The sequence below is a fragment of the Prionailurus bengalensis genome, chromosome B4 (genome assembly GCF_016509475.1).
Source record: "Prionailurus bengalensis isolate Pbe53 chromosome B4, Fcat_Pben_1.1_paternal_pri, whole genome shotgun sequence".
Classification (NCBI taxonomy): domain Eukaryota; kingdom Metazoa; phylum Chordata; class Mammalia; order Carnivora; family Felidae; genus Prionailurus; species Prionailurus bengalensis.
Genome location: NC_057358.1, coordinates 21835850 through 21849439, shown reverse-complemented (window position 1 = coordinate 21849439; position 13590 = coordinate 21835850). Strand labels below are relative to the sequence as shown.

At 45.4% G+C, this 13590-nt stretch overlaps 1 protein-coding gene across 1 annotated transcript; it reads right to left on the bottom strand.

Annotated features, from left to right (window-relative positions):
- Window positions 1–654: 654 nt before the first annotated feature.
- On the bottom strand, window positions 655–3465 carry OTUD1 (OTU deubiquitinase 1). The gene has a single exon (XM_043561569.1). The coding sequence runs from the start codon at window positions 3348–3350 to the stop codon at window positions 1890–1892; it is 1461 nt and encodes a 486-aa protein (XP_043417504.1). The 5' UTR covers window positions 3351–3465; the 3' UTR covers window positions 655–1889.
- Window positions 3466–13590: the final 10125 nt, after the last annotated feature.

Sequence of the window (13590 nt, the reverse complement as noted above, 5' to 3'; positions counted from 1 at the left end):
TCCTGCTAACCCATGGCATTCTTCCAAAAATGTGGTTAAGCAATGAACGCAAGCTCAAATGTGCCTAGACACGTGACACATAAACAGATGCCATTATCAACTGTAAAGTAAAACATCCAAAGCAGCTGTTTTTATTCTACGATAAACAATATACCCCGATTATATATACACACAGGTGTGCTTGTAAACTAAATCCGATTAACACGTGTTAAACTTAATAGATTCCCGTGGTCTCCAGATGCCAGACTGGATAAAAATTAGGGCACTGCTTTGGTTACTCTTTGAAACATTTGAATCTGTGCTGAGAATAAGTGAAACGCAAAACCCTGATACTCAAGACACTGTGCTGGCTAACACAATACCTGCACTTGCCTGTTTGGTAGCCATCCTCTATGGTTCGACAGGAATTATAATTAGAAATAATGAGAGCAATGTCCTCAGTTACTCCACCTTTAAATTATATTTCTCAAAGACTTATCCTGTGAAATGACTAATGATTATCCTACCCTGTTCACGTGAGAACTTAAGAAACCTCCCTCAGAATTCTGTGACAGCTTTACCTACGGAAAAGAGCCATATACGTTTAAGAAAAGCTCCCACGAGTGTCACTTTTGAAATTCAAAAACGGCCTTAGCCAAAAAGACATTGCAAAAGTAAAATTACACATTTTATTCATTCATTCCATCAGCTGAGAATCGCTCTATTGTACAAATACAGCATTGTACAAAAAAATCACAAAATGTTACAAAATAAAAAAGTACAAACTGCAGTACTTAATAAATAGGACTGAAAGTAGTTAAAGTGGAAATAAGATAGATTTCAGGTTGGGAACATTGTTTGACCCAGCAAACCATACAAGATCTGTTTACAGACATTTTTATTTGTACATAATACAGGGCAATCCTATTTTGCCTTTTGAGAGAATTTAAAAGGAATAAAAATATTAAGACGGTATTCTCCTGCTCTGAAACAACCGCCACGGTTGATTCAAGGCATTTATGCTGTTAGTTTTTCAAATCTCTTAGTTGAATCCGAGAAGCTCTACAAAGCAGGAGGCTTATCTTGTCACAAAGTTAAAATGCTTCTATAACAAAACGACAAATATAAATAAAAACGGTTCAGAGCACCAATCTACTCTAAATGCCAACCAAAGTACAAGAAGAGTTGTCACTGTACCATCAGCAAACATCAGACTTTCATTCAAGTAAGCTGGTACTATCCCTTAAAGAAAACTCCCACAACCTTCCCTTAAGTATTTCTCTTTAAAAGGTTTACCATTTCTAGAAAAATAATAATTTCCAAAACAACAAATGTGGTTTTCATCAAAATGGAATGGGCCAATCAGTCTGGTAACACGAATGCATTGATATCCACTCGAAATAATTATCTAAGAATCGTAAAATTCAAAGTGAACAACATAAAATCACTACTAAATCACAAAACTCTGTTCAAAGTAAGAAACTTCATGTAAAGCACTTCTCCGGATTTATGCTGGAAAGCTGTCAAAATGGAACACACGTCATAGGTGAAGGTACACCAGTTTTTAAAAATGTTGTGCAAAAATACATTTGTGTAGAAAACAGATGACCAGGAATGAACAAACTTACACCGTGAGAAACTAGCTTGCAAATCAAGTAGTGCCAACTTTATACAGCAAATTATAAATAGCAGTAGGACAGTAGGATCACGGAAAGCCATCATGAAACATCATTTAGGTGCCCAGCAACCTTCAGCTCTGAGGAGAAAACATTCAAAAAAATGATTAAGGCATTACACCTACAGTAAATCTACTAGGAAGTTTAAAAGTGCTATTACCCTGATTAGAGTTCATAATTCTCCCGACACAAATCACGTATGCAATTCTCCCAGGGTGTGGGTTTTCAGCCACTTCAAGAGCATGCATTTTGTTCAATATACATTTTGGACAGGGATATGGCCATGGATTTGGCAAGTTCCTCATCGCGTTTTCTCTGCACTTGAGTCTGTTTGCACCAACTGTCATACTCTGGGTTAGGATAGGAGTGATCGAACACCGCATCATAATGTCCATTACTGAGCCAACTGAGCCAAATACTAGGCCTTAGGGAATCCTCTGGGCCCAAATAGTGAATCATGGTAGACACCGTGGGGCTCTCCAACCTCCCTCCAGTAGTTAAATGTATATTCACATTCAGCATCTGCCCCATGGCCAGCAGCTCCGGGTACCCGGCCCACGCCCCGTCTTGAGCAGCAGCGATGATGAACTCCCCCACGTCGCCCTCAATCAGGGGGCTAAAGTGGTCAAGGTGATCGGCGATGTAATGCACCGTCTGTTCCCTCAGCTCTCGGTGCAGGCTCTGGTCCCCGTACACCGTCTTGCTGACCGCCCGGTAGAGGCAGTTGCCGTCGGGAATGATGTGAAAACGGTACTTATTCCTCTGTCGCAGGTACTTGTCCTGCCTCTCCACCTCCGCCAGGTACAGGGCCAGTTTCTCGTCTCTGGGATCCGACCTGGAGACGATCACCGCCTCGGCCCCGCCGCTCTGGGCGGCCTCGCCGCCCCGCGCCGGGGGCGCCTCGGCCTCCGGGTCGGGCCGCCGTGCCTCGTCCGCGGCGGGAGGGTCGCTGCGGTCGCCCGCCCTCTCCCAGCCCCGGAGGCTCCTGTCCGCCGGGTGCTCCTCGCCCCACGGGCCGGGGCTGGGCTCCGGGCTCCCCGGGGGCGGCGCGGGGCCTCGGTGCTTGGCGGCGGCCAGGGCCTGGCGGTGCTCGCTCAGTCGGAAGTTTCTGTCGGGGCCCTCGCGGGCCGCGTCCAGGCCCGCGGGCTCGGGGCAGTCGGGCCTCAGCAGCTCCTCCAGCAGCCAGGCCGAGGAGCCCCGGCGCGGCGGGACCGGGGCGGCGGGCGCCGGGGCCAGCAGGAGGCAGCGGCCGCGCTGGGCGGCGGGCGCCGCGGCGCCGGGCTCGGGCCCGTGCAGCAGGAGCCGGTCGGCGCCCAGGGCCCGCACCGTGATCTGCGCCGTGGACGTGTAGTGCGGCGGCAGCGGCGGCTTGCAGGACCCGCCGGGCGGGCCGGCGGCGGCCGCGGCGGGGGCGGCGGCCCCGGACACCATCTCGAAGCAGGAGGAGAAGGCGGGCATCTTGGCGGCGGGGGCGGCGGCGGCGGCGGCTTCTCGGGGCTCGGCGGCCGCGGCAGGCTGGCACTCACCGGTCTCGGGCTCCGGCTCGCCGCTGGCGGGGCCCGGGGGCTGCAGCGAGACCTTGAAGGGGGCGGCGGCGGCGGCGGCGGCGGCGGCGGCGGGAGGAGCGGGCGCTGCGGCCGTGGGACCCGGTCCCCCGGCTGGGTAGTGGGTGCAGACGCTGCTGTAGAGCTGCATGTCCCTGCCCGCCGCTCGGGCCCCTTATAGGCGCGGCGAGCCCCTGTGAGGGGGACACACCCTCCGGGCCCGGGGGAGGGGGCCGGCCCGGCTCGATGACCCAGTGCCCCTAGAATAGAAATGACCGAAGGGCCACCGGCCGCCGGCGCGTCAAGAGCCGCAAATAGCGCCCGGGTCCCCGCCAAATTCCTGCTGCGCCACAACGCGCGGTGGGGGCGGGGAGGGGACGCGCGCTCGACCCCGGCCGGCGCGCTCGGCCCGCAGACCCGGGGCGCCGCGCCCGCCTGCCGCTGCTCCGGCCCGCGGCGGCCGCTGGGGACTGTCGGAGGAAGCCGCCCGCCCCGCTGGAGCGCGTCCCGACAGCGAGGAGCAGTGCAGGGCCCGCGGAGGGGCCGGGAGGCGGGGCCGCGGTTGTTTACCTCAGGCCGCGCGGCCGCGTCACGTGGGCCCGTTGGAATGCGCGGCTCGTCGCGGCGCCCCATTCAACTGCGCGGGCTCGCCCCGCCCCCCGGCCCGCGCCCCGCCCCGTTCGGCGGACGCCATGGGCGTGGCCGCGGCGCTGGTTGGGGCGGGAGACGGGGGCGGGCGCGCGCGCGCGCGCGCGCGGGCGCGCGGGCAGGGCGCGGGCTGGAGAGCGCTGAGCCGGGGTGGCCTGCGCGGGCTAGGCGTTCCTGGCCACCGCGGGCGAGGAGGCGGTGACAGCTCTCGCCTGCTCTGCCACAGGTTTCGGTGCTGCGCCGTCCTGCACTGCGGCTGCGGATTGTGGCGGGATGGGCGCCGCTCAGGGAAGCTGTGATGCTTTCGCAGCGTGCGTTTCGGAGGAAGTTTCAGGCTCGGAATGGAGGACGGAGCGCCTCCTTAAAACCTGCGTGGCCTCTGCAGGGCCCTGGCACCACTGCCGTCGTTTTGACTCAGTTCTTTGGATTAAAATGTTATCGTAGCGTGACGCCTCGCGTCCTCCCCAGGACCTTGCTGCCCTGCTTAACCGAAAGCAACTTTTCTGCACCCCCTACCCCCTGTCGACTGGCAAATACATGCATAACTTGGGCGAAAGGAAGCCCTTCAAACAGCCTTTCCAAATACCAAATGCCTAACTACCTCGGGCCCTTGGCAAATAGAGGCGGCTACTAACCGTGGGTCAGAGTCGTGATGCATACCGGGGTCGTGTAGAATAGTGAAGACTTATGCTCAACTGTTAGTTGTACCCTCTCTGTAAAACAGAGCTAGAATACTCCTGTGATCAACCGCGGACTGACTTTACAGGAGCGGCAGCTTTTGCTGCATGCTGAGCTTTGATCACGTGCAAGTAACAGGCCCTAAACGTTCAAATTGAACCTGGAAGCTCTTCCGTAGTTTTAAGAAAGGGGGAAGTAGGGGCGCTTGGGTGGGCTCAGTTGGTTAAGCATCCAACTCCTCGTTTGGGCTCAGGTCGTGATCTCATGGTTCATGGGTTCAAGCCCCACATGGGGCTCTGTGCTGAAGTCTGGAAGCCTGCTTGGAATTCTGTCTCCCTCTCTCTCTCTGCCCCTCCCCTGCTCGCTCGCTCTCTCTCAAAAATAAATAAACTTTAAAAAAGGTTTTTAAAAAAAGAAATGGGGAAATAGCCGTGGGCTACGGTGTACGCGTCCGCCCTCCCTCAACCTTCCGTTGAAAGTAAATTCCATGAATGAAAATACTTTGTCGCGTTCGCTGTTACGGTGACCTAGCAATGTACCTGGCACACAGTTGGGGCTAATATTTACTGAATGAATTAATTAACGGAGAATGTGGGTCCCCAAGGTTTTAAAGTTTGGAGGAACCAGAACTGGGATCCCGGTCTCCTGGCACTGGCCAGGGCTTTTAATTTGCCACGGTAGGCGGGGCCGGCCGAGGGGCGGCTTTGGGGACCATCGGGATCCCAGCAGTTGGCCCTTTGCTTGCGTCATGCCAACCGGTTAGGTAAATCCAGGCAGAAGGAAATAAAAACTGCTGGTGGGCTAGTTTGAAAGCTTGTAGCCCCCATGGCTAACTAGAAAAGGGAGAGGTTACTTAGATTTCATCACTGCTTTTGTGGGCGTGTCCGTGGCTCTGTGTATTAAGCACTTACACTGAGCTCTACCTTTAGCCCGAGTAGTTGGTGTTCTGAAACAGGAGACAAGACAGTTTTTAAAAAAAAAAAAAATCCCTCAACATTTACTAAGTACCCTTTATGTGCCTAGCAGAGCTAAGCATAGCAGGAGCCTGGAGGGAGATAAGGAAACTTCCATTTAAATCCTAAAGCAAGAATGTGTTTTAACAGGTTTGGGGGCAACACAGGAACAATGTACCAAATTAGGAACAGACAGGTAAAAACAAAGATGTGAAAATACAAAATTTTTAACATACGTGAAGGCTTTTTTTTTTTTTCCTTTTTATCTTGTGGGATTGGTGGGAGGATGTGGTGGGCTATGCCAGACCGCGTATTCACTATGGAATCAGTGTCCACTCTGTATCTCAATCTGGGAAGTCTTCCTGAAGGAAATGACACTTCAGGAAACTCAAAGCAGAAATGATTGCCAGGCTTGGGAATGGGAATTTTCCGCCTTAGGGAGGCTACTCCTTGTAAGTGATAGCAAAGCAATTAGGGTAGGAAATAGAGGGGCAAACCCAATTCCTGGATACTCCATCGGAAAAGAATTCCTAATATTTCCATCCTGGAAACTCATCCGTCTAGCGTATTTTGGTGCTATGAAGAACATTGGCAGGAGTTGAGGAAAATAGGGTTCTAAACTAAAATTACCATTTTTGAAAGGGCTGGAAAAACAGGACATTTTACCAACTATCAACCAACGGGTAGCGACAAGACAAGCAATAGGTTAAAACAAAACAAAACAAAACAAAACAAAAAGGACAAGGCATTTAATCAATGAATATTTATCGAGTACCAGCTATGCCCTCAGCATGCTGCCAATTACAGAAAATTGAGAAACAGATCCTGTCGAGCAGCCCAGGTAGCAGAAACCTAGCCATCAAAGGCATCTTTATAAAATAGGACCAATCCTGGCATGTTTTCGGAAAGTATGTATATCTAAATATCACTATCTCTTAGCTACGGTTCCTTTAAAGATAATAAAACCTCCTCACCCTCAAGATAAAACTTTTAAAAATGCAAACATTCATCCATTTACTCATTCACTAAATAATCATTTTTGTAGACACCTAATATAAAAAACAATCTTGAAAAAGAACAAAGTTGGAGCACTCATGCTTCCCTATTTCAAAACTTACTGCCAAGCTGTCAAGACCGTGTGGTGCTGTCATAAAGATAAACATAGAAATCAGTGGAACAGAATAGAGTCCAGAAACAAATCCACGTTTTTGGTCAATTGACTTTGCCAGGGTGCCAAGACAATCCAGTGGGAGAAAGAATAGTCTTTTCAACAAACGGTTCCGGGACAACTGGATATCTGCAATACAAAACAATAAAGTTGAACCCTTACCTCACAACATATACAAAAGTTAATTCAAAATGGTTGAAATACAAGAGGTAAAACTATTAACTCCTTAAATGAAATTAGGAAATCTCAGCCCCATGGATCAGGCAATGATTTGTTAGATGTGATTCCAAAAGCACAAATGACAAAAGAAAAAATAGGCAAATTGGACCTCATTAGAACTAAAACTTTGTGCTTCAGACGACACCCCCGAGAAAGTGGAAATAGAAACTGAAGAATGAGAGACTATTTACGGTTCATGTATCTGATGAGACTTTAAAATATATAAAGAGTATATGAAGAAGTCTTAGCATTCAATGATGAAAGACAACCCAGTTCTTTAAATAGCCAAGTAATTTGAATAGATATTTCTCCAAAGATATTCAAACAGCAAATAAGCACATAAAAAGAAAAAAATCATTAGCCATCAGGGAAATGCAAATCCAAACCCACGAGATCTACTTCTCACCCATTAGGGTAACTATACCAAAAAAATCAGACAATGGCAAGTGTTGGAGAAAAGGTGAAGAAAACAGAGCCCTTGTACATTGCTTATGGGATTTTGAAATGGTGCAGACACTTTGTAAAACAATCTGACAGCTCCTTCAAAAGGTGACACCTAGACCCCTAAGTACAGAACCAAGAAACGAAAGTCCAAAACTTGTAAAGTACAAGTACAAAAACTTGTAAATCAGCTTTGTCATAGCAGCATTATTCGTAATACCCAACAAGTGCAAAGGACCCAGTATCCATCAACTGATAAATAGATAAACAAAATGTGGTATATCCACAATGAAATATTATTTAGCCATAAGAAGAATGATACATGCTACAACCTGAAAACATTCTAAGTGAAAGAAACCGGACGTAAAAGGTCACATGTGTCACATAATTCCATTTATATGACATATCCAGAATAAGCAACCCCCTAAAGATAGAAGATAGATTCATTGTTGCCAAGGACTAGGGAGGGACTACCAATGGGAATGGATTTCTTCTTGGAATGTTAGAAACACTTCAAATTAGATTATGGTGATGGCTGCACAACTCTGGGGATATACTAAAAAAAACACTGAATTGAGGGGCACCTGGGTGGCTAAGGCGGTTGAGAGTCTGACTTCTGCTCAGATCATGATCTCACAGCTCGTGTGTTCAAGCCCCACATTGGGCTCTGTGCTGATAGCTCGGAGCCTGGAGCCTGCTTCAGATTCTATGTTTCCCTCTCTCTGCCCCTCCCCTCCTGGTGCCCTGTCTCACTCTCTCCCTCAAAAATAAATAAACATTAAAAAACAAAGAAACACTGAATTGAGCATTTTAAAAGGGTGAATTTTATGGCATGTGAATTACTTCTAAATAAAGCTGTTTTTAAAAAGCCTACTATGAGTCACACATTCTATATATCTTAATGACTTTTCTGGCAAATTAATTGCAATTGTCAGCAGCTTTAGTGTAATTGTTAAAATGATATAAAAGAGTTGAAACTTCCTGATATCAAATTGTTTAGGGCCAGGTAAAAGGATATTTGAAAAGCTGAGCCATTTGAATTCATAATTCATAAGTTTACACAAGCTTTTTGTGTAATCATCATGTTACAAAAAATAATTGTCCATTCTGTTCCAACAGTTACTGAGAACTACTATGCGTAAAGCATATGGGAGTATGTCTCAACTTAACCATGTACAGAACCAACCAAACTTAAAATATATAGTGTATTGTGGGAAAAGATTCTGAAAAGTGCCTGAGACTTAGTGGGCTCTCAATAAATATTTTCTAAATATTGTCAAGTAAAAAATGGAACCTAAGCAGTAAAGGCAAGCATCTTGGGAAGTATTGTGTGGGTTGATATATATTCGTTCTATTATATGGACAATTTAAAGTGAACAAATAAATAAATAACACCATAGCATGCAAACACCTCAGTGTTCTCTCTGCAGCACATTTACCACTGCTGACATGCCATGGGCTAGAAGTGACATTTCCAGACAGAAACGAAAGCTCCTTTTAATTATTTAAACCTTATAAGCTCTTCTGAAATTGTATTTATTAATATCATTGAAAATCCCATTGTCTAAAGATCTCATAACGCCAGGAAATCTAAATTAATTTAGGATAACTGGATCAAGTAATCAGTAGATTTTTGCCTTTTATAGGAAAAAAAAATAGGACAAGGAACGGAGAAAAGACTGGGAAGTATGTGTAATCACTTCCTAAGTTTAGGCTTGGAAAATGTGCAGACCCTTTTGATAAATAGTCCAACAGTTCCCCCAGTGACTAGCAATACGGCTCAAGTCCTTACTCATGCAGTGGCAATGGCATTTTTTTGTGTGGATTCAATGGACTATTGAGAGAATAGAAGCAAAGCCAGGGCTGGTATTCACAGGGAGGTTCAGATGACACAATCTGAACAGAATAATCAGTTCCCACACAGCTTTGAGTCATTCCAGCACGAAGGGGAGGAGCCCAAACACCTCAGGTGTTCCCTGAATTCTGTTCATCAGATCTGGTATTAGCAAAGGAGTGGTTAGACCAGAAACACTTTGTTCTGTGCCCTGTTACCTGCTTCTGACTGCCTTAACCAATATGATGATCAGGTCTACTGATAATAACTAGGCCTGCTAGTTGGAGAGGAAGAAGTGGAAATATAAGATATGGCTCCTAATATGATTTGGATTTTATGTCCCCTCCCCCCTATTCCTCTGTTGAAATCCTAAAATCCTAACGTGCAAAGATGATGGTATTAGGAGGTGGGGGCTTGGGGAAGAGTTTAAGTCACAAGAGTGGAGCCCTCAGGAATGGGATTAGTGCCTTAGAAAAGAGGGTCCAGAGGTCCCCAGCCCCTCCCACCATGTGAGGACACAATGAGATGTCTGTGACCTGGAAGGGGGCTCTCACCAAATCCGACCGAGCTGGCACCCTGATCTCAGACGTCTAGCCTCCAGAACTGTGCGAAATAAATTTCTTTTTTTTTTTTGTTTACCCCATCCTCCTTTTTAACTCTTCCCCCACTTTTTTTTAATACCTCACCCATGAGCAATAAATTTCTGTTGTTTACAAGTTACCCCAGTCTCTGGTATGTTGTTATCAAAGCCTGGATGGATTAAGACAGCCCCTGTATACAAAGGGCTTAACATAAAGTAGCAAAAACAAGACATTACACACACACGCACACGCACACACACACACACACACACACACACACACACACACTAACAATGCAGTAAGTGCTGTAATGTGTTGCCAGTGGTGGTTCTAACATTACTGAGCCATCTGGTTGTACGCCAACATGTTAAATATCCGCAATCGTGAATGTTCACACAGTTAAATATCTGTAAACAGGAGAACATGATAGTAATACAGCTCACCCCTCCCAGAGACCAATGGGGAGCACGAAGCCACCTTCACACCCCTCCCCCCTCATACAGGTGGAAGGCCAGGTTGGGAGACACGCCCTTAAAGGCTAAGAGGTCGACTGTGAACATGCCCCGCTGTTACAGAACTATTTTGCCAAGATTAAAAAAAGGAGAAGATGGAGGGGGGAAAAAGTGTGTTATAAAAGATTAAAGTGATGCAAACATATAAAATTAAAAGTGCCATTTCCTTCCATCCCATGTCCCCTACCTCACGCTGCAGAGGTGAGCACTGTCAACATTTTGTTACATATATTTCTAGAATGTTTATAAGCATGTAGGTTGTATATTTCACATACCTATGTGCCTGCAGTAGGATTATACTGTGTGTGTTTCTTTGCGATATGCTTCTGGCCTTCACTGCTACATACTGAACATTTTTCATGTCCTGTATATAGATCTACCTTGTTCTTTTAATGTCTAGCAAAATTTTCCAAAGTATGGATGTGGGGTAATCTATTTTTAATGACATATCAATTGTTCTAATTTTGTCACTAGTCAATGTCATGGAGAGCATCTTTGTACATATATTTGCGCCTTTAAATGCGGGTTCTTAGGACAATTTCTTCCAAACATTTTAGAAGGTAGTCCATGAGAAAGTTTACCGACCCCGGGAGGTTTTGAATGCCAGTGAATCTGATTTGTTTTGCAAACTGTTGCATTTATGAAACATATTTAATGACATTTAATTCTCCCCCATAACTCCAATTTTCCGTTGAGACACAGGGAAAATAGCACTTAATGATTATATTTCTATTTTTTTTATGTTTGTTTATTTTTGTGTGAGCAGGAGAAGGGCAGAGAGAGAGGGAGACAGAATCCGAAGCTGACTCCAGGCTCTGAGCTGTCAGCACAGAGCCCGACACGGGGCTCGAACTCACAAGCCATGAGATCATGACCTGAGCTGAAGTTCGACACTTAACCGACTGAGCCACCCAGGCACCCCAATGATTATATTTCTAAAGGCTCTCTCTTTATCATATGTAAACTTACACAGTGCTAATAAGGAGACATTTTTAAATGAATGAATGGAAACAAAATAAAAGAAATCGTAGTCTCTTGGCTTCTGCAGCTTTATAACTGAGACTTCTCAATTTTCTGGAAACATCTTCCAGCTTAAGAATCTCAATCATCAAAATTATAAAAACTGCTGTGAAGCCAATGCTTTTTTTTTTCAATGTAAAAACAGTTTTATGGGGTTTCTTATTATGAAAATACAAAAGACAGAAATGTTTTCCTAAAAAGTCCATCCACTGAAAAGACAATTCCTGGGTCAATTGTATCTATGTCAGTGGTTCTCAGCCCAGGTGATCTGGCAATGTCTGGAGGCGTTTTTGGTTGTCACAATCGGATGGATGGAGGCAGCTACCGCCATCAGAGGTCAAGGATCCTGCTAAATATCCTATGGTGTATAGGACAGCCCCTTGTAGCAAATAATTATCTGGTCCCAAATGTCAATAGTACCAAGGTTGGCAAAACCTGAAACACATTACACGTGGGTACAGACGCAATGTTTTACAAAATGAGATCATATGCAGATACTGTGTTGTCACCTCTTTTTCTTACTTGATATGTCAAAATCTCTTCCATACTAAAAATACACTTCTCCGGACTTTTTCTCCGACAGCATTTTAATGAATCGGTTATCCTTAAGTCTCTTAGAAACCTTGTAACATCCTTACACAAGGGGTGTGTAAGTGTCAAGTGTGCGTTGTGCGATCTGCTTCATAATAATACCTGGAAATATGAAGACAACTAAAAAATATACCCTTTAGGGGCGCCTGGGTGGCTCAGTCGGTTAAGCATCCGACTTCGGCTCAGGTCACGATCTCGCGGTCCGTGAGTTCGAGCCCCGCGTCGGGCTCTGGGCTGATGGCTCGGAGCCTGGAGCCTGTTTCTGATTCTGTGTCTCTCTCTCTCTCTGCCCCTCCCCCGTTCATGCTCTGTCTCTCTCTGTCTCAAAAATAAACGTTAAAAAAATATATATATACCCTTTAAAGTGATTATTGCTTCCCCTGACTCTATCACTGTAGTGAGAGCTTTAATATTTATTCCTTACCGTGTCTCAAAGACTGTGAATTTTAGCTACCTTATCGAGACAGCCAATTCATCTAGCAGCTTCCTGCAAAGTGGTATAAACGGTCATGGCCTTGCATCTTCTTTTTTAGAGTTGTTAAAGCTCTGGATTTCTTTATGCCACGGCCTTCCCACCCTTTTTTTGTTTTTGTTTTTTGTTTTTGTTTTTCACTGCAGCCTACAACAAGAAGTAGGTGTTACATTGAGACCAAGTGCACTGCTGTGTATATATGTATGTATGCATGACAGAAACAAGTTTCTTAAAATAATGCTTACTTTTACTATATACATGCATTCTAATTTAACTTTTCTTTGATTTCCTCTTTTAAATTTTCATTAGAACTCCGGGGCACCTGGGTTAAGCATCTGACTTCAGCTCAGGTCATGATCTAGCAGTTTGTGGGTTTGAGCCCCACACCGGGCTCTGTGCTGACAGCTCAGAGCCTGGAGCTGCTTTGGAGTCTGTGTCTCCCTCTCCCTCTCTACCCCTCCCTCACTCTCTCTCGCTCCCTCTCGAAAAAAAAAAAAAATTAAAAAAAAATGTTTTAAATAAATAAGTGTTGACTATAACCCCAAATTCATTTCATGGCCCACCAATGGTTGTGACTTGGAATTTGAAAACCGTTATGGCCTTGGTTTTACTCTGATTAATCATTGTATTTATAGCATAGGCTGACCCTTTTACTCCAATACATTTGCTGAGAAGATGGAATCATTGAAGAACAATGTAATTTTTCATTAAGTGAGCTAACCTGCAATTTATGTTCCCACACACTTTTGAGGGTGAAAGGGGTTCCTCTTAATAATTATTCCAGTCATCAAGGATAAACCCAAAGTGTCCCAGACAAAATAGCAGGTGTGGTCACTCCATCAATAACTGACAGAAGAGAAAAGTTATTTTCGTATTTTTCCCTATTTTCTCCTACAACACATTCCTCTGTCATGTCCATGAAAATCTAGGATCTCTGATATTTGGTGCATGAGTCTTATAGTTTGGTAGAATATGCTAGAATCAGGAGCTGTGGATTCTCCTCTCAACTTCAAAACCAAATGATCGGCTTTGAACAAATCTTTACATCTCCCCGGCCTTAATTATTTCATATATAAAATAAGAGTTTAACAATCTGTACGATTCCTTTCAACTCTAAAATTAAATGACTTTGGGGCACCTAGCTGGCTCAGTCAGAAGAGCATGTGAGTCTTGATCTCAAGGTCATGAGTTCAAACCCCATGTTGATGAAGAGGTTACTAGAAAATAAATAAATAAACTTTAAAATAAAAAACTAAAAAAAATTTAAGTGACTT

Coding starts and splice junctions, on each gene's coding strand:
- OTUD1 (XM_043561569.1), bottom strand. CDS start 3,350: ATGCAGCTCTACAGCAGCGTCTGCACCCACTACCCAGCCGGGGGACCG.